The sequence below is a fragment of the Salvia hispanica genome, chromosome 1 (assembly GCF_023119035.1).
Source record: "Salvia hispanica cultivar TCC Black 2014 chromosome 1, UniMelb_Shisp_WGS_1.0, whole genome shotgun sequence".
In the NCBI taxonomy this organism is placed as follows: domain Eukaryota; kingdom Viridiplantae; phylum Streptophyta; class Magnoliopsida; order Lamiales; family Lamiaceae; genus Salvia; species Salvia hispanica.
Window position 1 is genome coordinate 30,471,216 of NC_062965.1, and position 14,428 is coordinate 30,485,643.

Below are 14,428 nucleotides of genomic sequence, written 5' to 3' on the forward strand. Positions count from 1 at the left end.
TTTTACCATTTTTGATAGTGGACCCTATATTCCACTAACTCATTCCTACTCAAATTTTATTATAAAACTAATACTTTAAAAGTAGGACCCACATTCTACCAACTTTTTCAACTCACTTTCCATTACATTTCTTAAAACCTGTGTCAGGTCAAAGTGTCCCAAATTATCTGGGACGGAGGGAATATATATTATACTTCTTCCGTCCCACAACAACACGCACTTTCCAATTTTAGAAACTCTCTTCTCCCTAGTGAGGTGTGACCCATTATCCATTATCAATACTTTAATTACTTTCTTTCTGCATCTCTCTTACTTTACCAATTTTGCATTAAAACCTTGCCGAACCCAAAGTGCATATTCTTTGAGGACGGATGGAGTATTACTTTCTTCTTTCCATAATATTATGCATTTTTGATTGAACATAGATTTTAATGCACAATAACTAAGTAAAAAGTAAGTAAAAGAGATAGAAAAAAAAAGTAATTAAGTAAGAGAGAAAAAAAGAAAAAGTAATTAATATATTGTTTGTAGAATGAATCCCACCTCAATAGAGATAAAAAAGTTTTCAAAATAAAAAATGCATATTTTTGCGGGAAGGTCAAAAAAGAAAAGAATGCATACTAGACGAATAGCTTATTTATATACTACTATTATTAATCTATTGCAACTATAAATTAATTACACACAATTTAATAAACTAGATTAATAAGAAAACATTGATACAAGTATTTTTCAAATTTAATAAATTTATTTAACATATTTGAGTATTTTTATAGGATCGACCGAGCGCGCACGTACACGCCCCCACACACACCCACACCCACACACACTCACACCCCATTGGACTGTACACTTTGACTAAATATCATTTGACTAAATATCATTTGACTAAACCCACACCCCCACACCACTGTACACTTTGACTAAACCTCATTTGATTTTTTTAAAGATAAAATGTACTCCCTCTGTCCCGCTTAAGATGACACGTTTTTCTTTTTAGTTTGTCCCAACTAAGATGACACATTTCCTTTTTTATCTCTCCAATTAATACACTCAACCACTTTTTCTCACTCCTATTAAAATATTCATCTTCCTTTATCTCTCTACTTTAATAATTACACCCACCTTCTCTCTCTCCAATTAAACACTTTAACCAATAACTCCTAAAATCTCGTGTCGGCTAAGCAATGTGTCATCTTAGCTGGACGGAGGGAGTAGTGCTTTTAGACTTTCAGTTAGTACTCACTACTAAAAGACAGTTTCGTTATGGTTGTTAGTGACACTAATTACAACAATAATTATCACACGAAAAGAACGAAAAGTTATGCAACACCTCATTGCTTTTTAAGAGCGTCCACAATGGATGCCCTAATGGGAGTTCTAGTGGTTGCCACAGTATTTTTTAATTCCCCTTCTTTCTGTAATGGTTTCGCCCTAATGTTCGCCCTATCAATTAAACTCAATTTGCATTTAATTTTTAATATGATTATTTTTCATTTTCATTTTTAATTACTAAAATAGCAAAATATATTATATTAAAACCATAAATTTTAAAAAACAACTATATTACTTGATTAAAAAAAACAACATTAGCTAAAAAAAACTACATTACTAAACTAAATTACTAAATTAATAAAAACCTAACTAGTTATCTAAATCTAACTTCTTGCTCAAATTCTTGATCATTTTCTCAATCCTCTGTTGTTTTTATGTTGTGTGTCAAGTATAAATTTATACTCGCACACCTCGCGAAAACCACCGAACTCCTGGAGTGTTGAGGCCACGAGCTGAGTAGACGGAAGAGGCGCAGCCTGCGGGGGAGCCTATCCAGACGCGGTCGCCTTCCCTTTGGCTTGGGCTTTGGCAGTCTTGTTGCTAATGGGACGTCTAAAAGTAGACGTAGGCGTTCCGGAACTCCCCTCCGGCTTAGCATTGAGATCCACGGGCGATGGGCCGCTGCTTGTATAACCGCCAGTGGTGGTGTTCTTCGTTCGCTTCGCAGCTAAGGATAAGGCCGGTATCCCTCCGTCGAACTTCGGCTTGTCCTTTAAGATCAGCCAAATGTTGTAGAACTTGAACTGCCCGTACTTCGACTGGTAAGTGGCCATCGACTTTTGGATGACATCCTCCATGCTCTCACCGCTGGCCCTTTTGTCCCTGAACTTCGTGTAAATATCCTTAAAGTTGTTGACATGGAGCTTGATCCGATCCCAACACTTGCGGAGCTGATCCTTGCTCCACTTATACGCCCAACTCGGCTTCACTGAGTTGTATCTGGCCTCAATGCGATCCCACATCTTGCCCGACGTCTGGTTGTTGGAGTTTATCGGATCCTCCGATATATCGACCCAACACTGAGCCACCTTCATGTATTCCTCCATGTTGTAGTCAGTGCGCCCCACGGCGTACTCGTCGTTGGGATCGTTGGATGGGTGTGGGACTGGGATGGCTGGCGCCTTTTCCTTCCGCGCCATCTTCTTCTTCCTCATCGACGGCTTAGGAGCAAGAGGTTGCCCAGAACTCGGCTCCATGTACTCAGCCTAGTAGACGTCAGTGTTGAAGAACGGATCGAACTCAGAGTCAGAAACGAAAGTGGACCCTACAGATCTAGGAGTCTCGACCCGGTAGTTTTCGTGGCTGGGCCAACGGCCGCCGGTGCTGGCACCAAATATCGGCATATCGTCATCGACACTATGCGGGTTTGGGAATTGACTCGGATCCATTCTGAAAGTGTGAAAGTGAGAAAAAAGAATAGAAAGAGAGTAGAGTAGGCAGTATTGTGTGAAAGTGTGTGAAAAGTGCATGAGGATGAAGTATTTATAATGTTTTAAAGAATAAAAAAAATTAAAATTGAAAACGCGTCGAAATCGGGCTCAGGCACGCCTCTGCAATGGGCTCCCGATGCATCGCCCGACGCATCGGGCAACCGACCCAGACGACCGATACTTCGGTCGTCCCACTCGGGCGCCCGATGCATCGGGCACCTGCAATGGTCGGACGAGGACGCCCGAGGACGATGTTGTCCGATCGTTCGCCCAATCTCTTCACCATTGTGGATGTTCTAATGTCCCGAAGTAATTTATCAAAAAAACATACCATTACTATTAGAACTCTAGGAGTCCGTTTGGTAGTTATGTTATATTATAAATAATTAATAGCAATTCAATTCGGAAGAAACAAGAGAATTTGTTGTCGATAATGTGTGGTTCTCATCATCATGGAAGAGTGGCATTTGGCTAAATTCTATAAATAGGTCATTCTGGAAAAATGCTTCCATCGATAGGGGTTTTTTTTTGGCTAAATTCTATAAATAGGTCATTCTATAAATAGTACAAATTGGAGGAATTGGTTTGTCTTATGAGCCACCCGTGGCAAATGCATACCTTGTGTTAGATGAGTTTGTTCCATACAATGAGTTGGTTAACAGAATATGTGATTGCATTTGAATCAATGTGAATGAGTATATGATTAGTTTGACATGGAAACGTGCAATTCAAGTGGGTCATGGATATAACTTTGTGAGCATTCGACTTTGCGATGCATATATGAGGGATATGTTTGCAACATCTATTCAATCAGGTCAAATTGAGTTATTTGTTGACTATCAAGCTAAGTTAGCACAACAACGTACTCCACATACGGTCGTTGTCTATCAATCTAGAAGGGTACAACGACAAGTTCATGATAGAGTATAATATGATTATGGGCCATCTGGGCATAATGAAGTTAGTCACGAGCCGGCTAATTTTGGGGATGATGGGCCTGGTTTTGGGGATGATGGGCCTGGTTTTCAGGATGGTGGACTATCTCTCCATAATGAAGTTAGTGACGATTCTGAATCTGAAGACTCTATGTCAGAAAAGTCAACAACCTCACCTGAATTGAGTGAAGAATCAGAAGCAACCCAAGACGCATCTGATGATGAGACATTGAATGTGCCTTACCTGCTTTTGACACGAAGCTTCACAAAGGTAGTGATCTAAAGTGGCAAGCGCTGCTGCACCCCAACTAAATTGTGAACACTGATTCTCCTCATCTAGTAATAGAATGTGGTGGAAGGGAATTTTTCTCCCCGAATTGTCTGGGAGGATCAAACAACCTAGTAGGAGTAGCACAAATATACGTGCATGCTGCATGTAATAATGCTCGGGTAGATCGTCGTCAAGACGGTGTCTAACAACATCCTTCAGTGTAGTGGCATTAAATCCCCCCAACTTCAATTCAGCCTAACTAGGTACCCAAAAGCGACAAACACGTATCCACTCAGTACTCTCTCGTGTGGTTCACTTGTGTAAGGATAACTGGTTCACCACTGACCCTTAAAGCCCAAAGCATCTCGATATCTTGAAGGGTCACTGTAGCTTCACCAACTGGAAGGTGAAACGTGTGTGTCTCGGGATGCCACCTCTCAATCAATGCCCCAACAAGTGAAGCGTCCAACATATTCGGCTTTCCACAATGGTACACGCCACCAAAACCCATCCGCTCTATATGCCCCAACACTCGGTCATGCATTGGAGCTTGAAAAATGTTATTATCCAATTTGCGTGGTTGGAAGGTGTCGGTATCATTCCCAGAGATTATGCTTTCAGTTATGTGATGCGGTTGCAAGTAAAGTACGCTCGGGTCTTCGGGACCACAATACAAAGGAGACGGTCCAGTTAATGATGATGTCATTCTATATATACATTAATTAAATTTTATTAGCATTACACTAAGTTAACTATACGAATGACTATACAATGTATTTTTTTTATCATTACATATTTTAGTATCAATACTAAGAATTAAAATACTGATTCAAATATAGGGATAACAGTCTTATTTTTATACATTTAATGAGATTATGTTAAAAATGAACATTAACTATGAAACTCAGAAAATAAAATTGAGTAGAAATAAATATATATAGTATTTTATAGTTACTTAACTATAAAAAATAGTAATTAAAAAGTAATGAAGATAAAAAATTTTTTTGAACATGCACAAAGATATACTACTCAGTAACATATTTGTTTAGTTAAAATTGTGAACACCAAATTTTAATACATACCATTTTAATCCATGGAATTTTTTCTCCTCAACTCAAACAATGAAACCCAAAGATTGTTTTTTTACTCTTTCCAATTCCACCAATAATTTCATGTATAAGTGAACTAGCTTGTTCTATTTGCTATTCAAATCTCAATTAAAGAATCAATTCAAATATACTGAAAGCGAAGCTTCATCATCAACTGACAATGCACAATAAAGAGAATTACAAACTTAATCTCACAATGCACACATTCTTGTTTCAATTCTTCCAAAGAAAAAACAATTACAAAAGAGTGCACAAACCCTAGCAAAGGGGAAACAGGGATAGAGAGAGAGGTATACAAACCGTGGGGAGGGGGGGAGGGTGGAACGTCGGCGGCGGCGAAGAAGCAGCAGAGTCCAGAATGCGATTGGAGTGAAGCGGCGTCTGCGGTCTGTTCTGATTTGCCCCGATTTTATTCACGTTAGACACACATTCTAAGAACGCGTATTTCAAATACGCATTCTAAGAATGCGTGTTTAGTTTGACTTTTCTGATCTGTTGCGAATTCACCTAAGTTACGCATTCTTAGAATGCGCAACACCCAGTAATAGAAGCAAACAAACATACCCCTATCAATAGAAGCATTTTTTCAGAATGACCTATTTATAGAATTTAGCCAGTGGCATTTAGTCTGCTGGATTGCTAAAGCTGTTTGTGCTGTAAAGATACTCTCTTGTGAACATTAAGGATACGAGTTTTTGAGTTACTACTATTATGCCTGTAGAATATTCCACTCATTCTATAAAAATAAATTACTTTTGCTATTTTGTTCGATCCCATAAAAATAGATAATTCTATTTTTGGTAAATTTTTTTTTTCAGGTGGGCCTCATTCTCTGACAAATTTCTTCTTTTCGTTGAATAGGGAATTAAGCTTCCTAAATTGGGAAGCTTATTTTTTTTAAAATTCTGAAGAATGTCTCTGATTAATATGTGGTTGTTGCCATTTTAAGAGGCTTCTTGGTATGGTGGAATGGAATGAAGGAACGGAATGACATTCCTACCTCTATCCTATTCATTTGCTTGGTAATATTTTTTCTTTAGAAATTATCATTCCATTACACATGGGAATACCCATTCCATCCATTTAGCTAAGGAATGATCATTCAATTTTATTTTAATTTTTTTACAAAATTATATAAATATTATTTAATATTATATTTAAATTTAATATCATCTTAATATTATAATAAAATTAAAACTTTTAACAATTGAAGAAAACATACACACCCACAAACACACACACAGAGCCAAAAAAAAATACACGCGCACACACAGCCAAAAAAAAAACATACACACACGCAACAAACACATCAAAAAACAACACACAAACACATACGCACACACACAGCAACACATACTCACATACCCTGACATGCAGCAACACACACACATACACACACAGCAACACATACCTGTGGCGCACACACACACAAGCACATATACACATATATACACAAATCAACAATACATACAACACATATGCACACACTCATTTATGTGTATAGTTCAAACTAATATGATCCAAAATATTTGACAAAAAATATTTTGAATAAATATTTTTTTTACAGAATCAACATAATAATTATTTATATTTCATTTCATTTCATTCTTATATTATTTGTTGTCACCAAGCATAAAAATGAAATGGAATCTCCATTTCATTCCCATCATACCAAGAAGCCCCTAAATGTAACTGAAGGTGATAATCAAATTGAAAACGAGAATTGAAAACCGAGAAAACTCTTATTGAACTTGGTAGCAAATTTAAGTTATCTTATAATCTTCAAATATTTAACCGTTGAAATTTGATTGAGGTTTACGAAAGATATTTTAGTACTAGTTTATATACAAATTAATCTACCAAAAGGAGTACGTAATTTGAATTTGGGGGACACCTTTTTGCTGAAATAGTCAAACTTTTCTGCGCCCTGATTTACTATTAAATTAAAATTACATATTCCCACTATTTCACAGTAATAGAATAATTTCATTTTCTTCACTCATTTTAAAGAAATGATATTAAATAATTAAAGTGTAAAGAGAGTAAAGTAAAAGAGAGAATAATGTAAAGAAGAATCTTATTTATAATATTCTCTCTCTTACTTTACTTTTTCTCCACCTTAACTATTTATAATTATTTTTTCAAAATGAGTGTACAAAATGGAATGTCTCTATTACTATGGAACGGAGAGAGTATGTTTGTAATTGAGTCTCATCATATGCAAATCCACTTCTTATTGTTGCACCGCAAAACTATTTCAAATTAGAGTTTTTAGATCTAATTTTTTATAGATGAGATGCACAAATTTATAAATTAATTTCGCCTTCATCACGAGCGTATTTTACTTCAGCCCAGGGCAAATAAGTCTACTAACATATTAGGAAGATTTAACTTCATTTCAGAATATTTACTTCATTCCAGTAGGTTTTTACTTCATCCCAATATGATTATAACTTCATTCTAGTACGTAAAGTCGGTTTCGCCGTCACGCACCGTTCTTTCTCCCTACAATGTCTATCACCGTTGCTACAACGCTGAAAAAAATGGAATGATAGCCTAATTGATTGTGTAATAAGCACATGGAATGACGTAATAAACTAACTATTTGAATGAAGAATGTTTAGAAGCATTTGAAGTCCTACTGGAATGAAGTAAAAACCTTGTCCAATGAAGTAATAACGTTTCTGAATAAAGTAATAAACCTATTGGAATAAATTGCATTTTTAAAAGTGAATAAAGTAAAAATCCGGGTCAATGAATTCGAATGAAGCATGTGTTGAATCATTTCAAAACCTACAGGAAGTAAGTAAAAGCATACTGTAGTTTCAAAGTATTACATACCTGAATGGAGTAATAAACCTAATACAATGAAGTAAAATGGGCTTGTGATGAAGACCGGAATAATTTATACAGCAGCGCATCTTATAAAAAAAAAACTAGATTTAGTGGCCCAAGTTTGATCTCTAGTTCGTTCTTTAAAATTGGCCCGACATCGATCACAACTCTGTTTGTAATTTGTATAATTAGAGCATCCGCAACGGCTGAGCCGACGGACGTCGTCCGTGCCAGCGGCGCGGCGAGCGCTGTCCGCCGCTGCATGCTGTCCGTCGTGCCGACGGCAAGGCGGTGCTCTTAAATAAGAGCACGTCCGTGCTACTAAGCAGGCTTACTTGGCGGCACGCGATTGGTCAACGACATAGCCGTTGGCAATTTCTTTTTTTTTTAAATTCGAAATTAATTCAAAAAATCATTTTTAAATAAAAAAATATTTTCTCACTTCCCAATAAAATATCCGTTTTCTACATACTTTTAATTTATTTTTTAAATTTTTTTCCCACAAAATTTACATTTTCATCTATAAATACTCCCATTTCAACACAAAAAATTTTCCACCACACTACACAATTCTCATCTATTCTCTCATCTAAATTCTCTCATCATTAATTATGTATTTTTTATTTTTTTATAGTGGATTACATATTCTTCTAACTCATTCCTACTCACATTTTATTATAAAACTAATAGTATATAAAAGTAGGATCCACTAGAAATCCGTGCTTAGTCAAAGTGTGACAAAATTTAAGTGACGGGGGAGTATCTAGTGGTTATAATTTGTAAATATCAATCTTGCATGTGACCTTGCAATCCATTAAGATTACACTGTTTACATCAAATTTAGACTTAGTAATATGGTTTCGTGCATGTTTCATAATCATGGTTTATTATATTAGTGCATTTAAGTAGTTTGGCCTAAATTAACGACACTGAAAAGATGAAGTTTTGTTTATTTAACCATGTAAAATTGTACTGTTACCTACTCCCTTCACCTACCAAAACTAGTCATACATTAGTTTTATAATATGATTAACCGAAGGAGCATCCAGTCTTCCACGGATACAATGTGGCCGATCCCGGAACGCTGCGTTTTGGCTTTTGGGTGGCCCCACTCATTATCTGATGCTTGCTTCCGCCTATTTATATCAACTACTACTACTCAGTAAGATGAAGATTCAACTTAGGTTGGAAAGAAGCATCTATACATTCTTCCGTAATTTTGTGAAATTGCTGTTGCTGGAGAGAGATGGAGCCTGATCACAACGGAGGTTCATCAGAGCAGCCAAGTTGTTCAGATGTTCGTCTTGTTCCAACTCTAGGAAGGTATGTTGATTTGGAGCAATTATTATCTCTTTGATTTTGGGTGTTTGTACTTTTTTGCTTAATGGAGTACTAAATAATATCCGTTGATAACTAAGAATCTTGCATTTATAGCTTCTTCATCTTGATTTAGGAGTAGCACTGTGCGTGTGCGTTTTTTTTTTCTGTCTTTGTATTAGCGGCGTCTTTGCATGGCATGCTAGAGAAGATATGGATTCTGTTTAGTATTTAAAGAGAATTGATGTTATGATCTATTTTAGACTAAAATTCCTTCTACTTTTTCGTTGCCCTTTCTGATGTTTATAGATATTATTCCTACTGTCCTCGTCCTCTTTAGAGGGTGATGAGGTGATTATGAAATGATCATACTTTTGAGCAACAAAAAGAGCCGCAGGTGGGTTCAGATGCTGCCCAATTTTGGATGATGCGGAGCAGGAAACTTTGTGATTTGTTTTAAATATTTTAATCTCCAATTAATTAGTTATATTTTATTAGTTAGTTTCCTTTTATTAATTAGTTTCCTTTTACTGTTAAAGTCATCGTAAATGACTCCTTTAGGGTTTAGAATTCCTTCTTTAAATTAAGTTGTAATCGTCATTAGCCGTCATCTTGGTTTTGAGATTAATAGAAACGGATCTTCGATCCCTCGCCCTGCGCACTCTGTGTCAGGTGTTACCAGAGCCATGGCTGACGATTCCGTGGTAGGCAATCTTTGTGGGCATGATCACGGCGATGGTCCTATGCCGATGAGAGATTGTTCGTTGTTGCGCCGTTTGGAGCAACACTTTGATTTGCGTTTCGATGCCATACAAACGCAAATTGAAGGGGTAAGCAGAAGGCTGGATGTCTTGGAAGTGGGTGTAGGCTCTACAGCCAGGACGGAAAGGATCAGACGGAAGGACGGTCGGCGTCTCCGTAGGGAGAGTCGGGTGGATGTATCGTCTGAGTCAGAATCTGATGAATCGGGCCCATCAAGACGCTCAAGACATTCAAAATCATTGACAAGATCAGGGGGTTCGCGACGTCATAATAGTGAAACTTCTGATGGGCTAGAGGAGAGTGTTAATGAATCTGCGTCGATACGAAGAAATAATCGTATGAGGGATCTCCGTAGGGGACGTGGTGGTGATCGTCATGTAGTAATGGAAAGGGATTGTGAAAGACCGAGGAAGCAAAGGACTCCACCTGGGTTTAGATTGAAGATTGACATTCCCACATTTGACGGGACTCTAAATATTGAGGGTTTCTTAGATTGGGTCGCTGAAGTAGATAGGTTCTTTGAGCATGCCGATGTCCAAGAGAAAAAACGTGCCAGCATGGTTGCTTGTCGATTGAAAGGAGGGGCCTCTGCTTGGTGGGATCGGACGCTGCAAGAGCGTGAGGAACTTGGGAAGGCAAGAGTCTGTACTTGGCGAAAAATGAGAGGGATGCTAGTAGATGAATTTTTACCAATGGACTATGATCAAGTCTTGTTTCAACAGTACCAACACTGCCAGCAAGGAACTCGATCGGTGCACGAGTATACATGTGAGTTTAATCGTCTTACAACCAGGAATAAGTTGTCGGAAACCATGGCGCAAAAGGTGGCGCGATACCTTGATGGGTTGAAGCCACAGATACGTAATAGGATCGGCATTCAAGCAATCCATTCTTTGAGGGATGCTAAAGGCTTCGCTCTAAAAGCCGAACAAATGATTCAACAGAATCCCTTTAGAACCAATTCGGGAGGTGACCGGAGTAGGATGACTGGTCAGCCAAACAGCCAATCAGGAGGCGATGGGAGTAATCCAGTGAATGGTCCGGTGGAAAAGAGGGGATCTGGTGAAGTCAATAAGGGTACTCCACATGTGGGTAACAAACCAAATACAAACCCATATGCTCGACCATTTGGGGGTAAATGTTTTCGTTGCGGGGAGACAGGTCACACATCAAATATGTGCCCGGGGAGACGCACTGTTAATATTGCTGGGAAGGAGATAGATGATGAGGAGGCAGACTTTTGTGAACCAGATGGAGATAGCAATGATGATGATTGTGATGACGAAGTTAAGCAATTGGCTGGAGTGTGTCAACGTCTGCTAATCGCACCCAAAGTTGATGATGCTAACACTCAGCGACATCAATTATTTCGAACGAGAGGCACAATTGGAGGTCAACTTTATACCTTGTTGGTGGATGGGGGAAGTATGGAGAACATCATTGCCGGTAAAGTGGCTCGAAAGTTGGGATTGAAATTTGAAACTCACCCACATCCGTACACGTTGGGCTGGATCACATCTGGAGCAGGTGGAATCAGGGTTGTGGAGCAATGTAAGGTACCATTTTCAATTGGAAATTATTCCGATGAAGTTATTTGTGATGTGGTAGAAGGATTAGATGTGTGTCATGTAATTCTTGGTAGACCGTGGCAATTTGATGTTAACTCTCGTCATGAGGGTAGAACAAATGTATATTCTATAGAAAAAGGAGGGAAAAAGTTTATTTTGCTGCCATTAAACCGCAAGCGACCAGGCTCGGATGACAAGGAATTGGTTTCCTTGTGCTCTTCTTGGTTTGACGTGAAGCGGGAATTCAAGGGTGTTGACACTGCATTTGCCTTGATCGTGAAACAAGAAGCCAAGTTAGCTACCTCTCGGCCTCACGAGCTTCCACATGGAGTTCAACTATTGTTGGCTGAATTTTCTGACATTGGACCAGATGATACACCATCAGGATTGCCACCACTACGAGATATTCAACATCACATCGATTTGATTCCTGGAGCTAGCCTTCCGAACCTTCCTCATTATCGAATGAGTCCACAAGAGAGTGGTATATTGAAAGATAAGGTGGAGGAGTTGCTACAGAAAGGACAAATTAGAGAGAGTATGAGCCCATGTTCCGTACCAGCTTTGCTTACACCGAAGAAAGATGGGTCTTGGAGGATGTGCGTTGATAGTCGAGCGATTAATAGAATCACCATCGGGTACAAGTTTCCAATTCCTCGTTTGGACGACATGATCGACCAGTTGTATGGAGCACAATGGTTCTCTCGTCTGGACCTTAAGAATGGATATCATCAGATACGGATTCGGCCGGGGGACGAGTGGAAGACGGCGTTCAAAACTAAGGAGGGACTCTATGAATGGCTTGTAATGCCATTCGGGTTGTCAAATGCGCCAAGCACATTTATGAGGCTAATGAATCAGGTTCTCAAACCTTTTTTGGGTGTTTTTGTTGTAGTATATTTTGATGATATACTAATTTTTAGTCCAACTGAGGTGGCACATATTGCTCATTTAAGACAAGTTTTTGAAGCATTGAGGGCCAACAAATTATTCTTAAATGTCAAGAAGTGTGAATTTATGGTGTCCAAGTTATTATTCCTGGGATTTGTCATAAGTGGAGCTGGGATTCAGGTTGACGAAGCCAAAATCTCTGCCATTAAAAATTGGCCTATCCCGAGATCAGCTTCAGAAGTTCGCAGCTTTCATGGTTTAGCCACCTTTTATCGGCGGTTTATTCACCATTTTGGTAGCATCGCAACACCACTCACGGACTGCTTGAAGCAAGGTAAATTTTTTTGGTCAGATTCCGCGCAGGAGAGCTTCGAAATGCTCAAAGAAAAGCTATGTACTGCACCTGTTTTAGCCTTACCAGATTTTAACAAAGTGTTTGAGGTGGATTGTGACGCAAGCGGCGTAGGCTTAGGTGCAGTTTTGTCGCAAGAGAAACGACCAATCTGTTATTTCAGTGAGAAATTCAATGAAGTGCGCGCAAGGTGGAGCACTTATGACAAAGAGTTTTATGCAATTGTTCGGGCGCTTAAAACATGGGAGCACTACTTGGTGGGGAAAGAGTTTATCTTATATTCAGACCATGAGGCTTTAAAATTTATTAATAGTCAAAGGAGGATCAGCGTGGACAAGCATGCACGATGGTGTCAATTTATTCAAAAGTTCCCTTTCCGACTGATGCATAAGTCTGGTGCGCAAAACATTGTGGCTGATGCGCTTAGTCGACGACATAATTTACTCATGGTCCTTGGCCAGGAAATTGTGGGCTTCGACGTTTTGAAAGATTGTTATGCAGGGGATGAGGATTTTGGCATCATCTGGGAGAAGTGCCGGAGAGGAGAGGGGCAATCAGATTATCACATCCATGATGGGTTCTTAATGAAAGCAAACCAGCTTTGTGTGCCTCGGGTTTCATTGCGGGATAAAATCATTTATGATATGCATTCTAGTGGACTAGCAGCTCATTTTGGAAGGGACAAAACAGTTGATGCAATCCGAGAAAAATTCTTTTGGCCTCAACTTAGGCGAGATGTCACTCGGGTGGTACTTTCGTGCAATGTATGTCAGACAGCCAAAGGAAAAACACAAAATACGGGGTTGTACACTCCATTGCCAATACCAGAAAATATATGGGAGGATCTCTCGATGGACTTTATTTTGGGGCTTCCGAGAACACAAAGAGGAATGGATTCTATATGTGTAGTGGTCGACCGTTTCAGTAAAATGGCTCACTTTTTGGCATGTCGCAAGACGAATGATGCAGATGCAGTGGCTGCATTGTTCTTTAGGGAGATTGTGAGATTGCACGGCATTCCCAAGTCCATTACTTCAGATCGTGACACACGTTTCTTAAGTAATTTTTGGAGGCGTCTTTGGAAGAGGTTTGATTCATCCCTTAATTTTAGCAGTACAGCTCACCCTCAAACCGACGGTCAAACGGAGGTGGTGAACCGCACTTTAGGGAACATGCTTCGAGCTATATGTCAGGAAAAACCTCGCCAATGGGATGCAGCGTTGGCCCAGGCAGAGTTTGCGTACAATAGTGTCATTCACTCCTCGACTGGGCACGCACCTTTTGAAGTCGTGTACACTAAGCCGCCAGCAATGACAGCAGATTTGCTGCCAGTTAGTCTTGGACAGAGACATGCAGCTGATGACTTCGCTGAAAGGGCAGTGGCGGTGCGCGAAGATGTTACACAGAAGCTGCAGAAATCGAACCAACGTTACAAAACTGCAGCTGATCAACACAGGAAACTCAAAGTCTTTGCAGAGGGAGAGGAAGTGATGGTCTTCCTTAGGCGCGAACGCATTCCCACAGGGACTTACAACAAGTTACGTCCCAAGAAGATTGGTCCTTTCAAAATCCTTCGACGCATAAATGATAATGCATATGTAGTTGATTTACCAAAGGACTACA

The 14,428-nt window shown here is 39.1% G+C and overlaps 1 protein-coding gene across 1 annotated transcript; it reads right to left on the reverse strand.

The window, feature by feature from the left end:
- Positions 1–1,823: 1,823 nt before the first annotated feature.
- On the reverse strand, positions 1,824–2,531 carry LOC125193933. The gene has a single exon (XM_048091886.1). The coding sequence runs from the start codon at positions 2,529–2,531 to the stop codon at positions 1,824–1,826; it is 708 nt and encodes a 235-aa protein (XP_047947843.1).
- Between the last annotated feature and the right edge of the window lie 11,897 nt (positions 2,532–14,428).

What these genes read in the sequence shown, in the direction of transcription:
- LOC125193933 (XM_048091886.1), bottom strand. Translation starts at nt 2,531, where the DNA reads ATGGAGCCGAGTTCTGGGCAACCTCTTGCTCCTAAGCCGTCGATGAGG.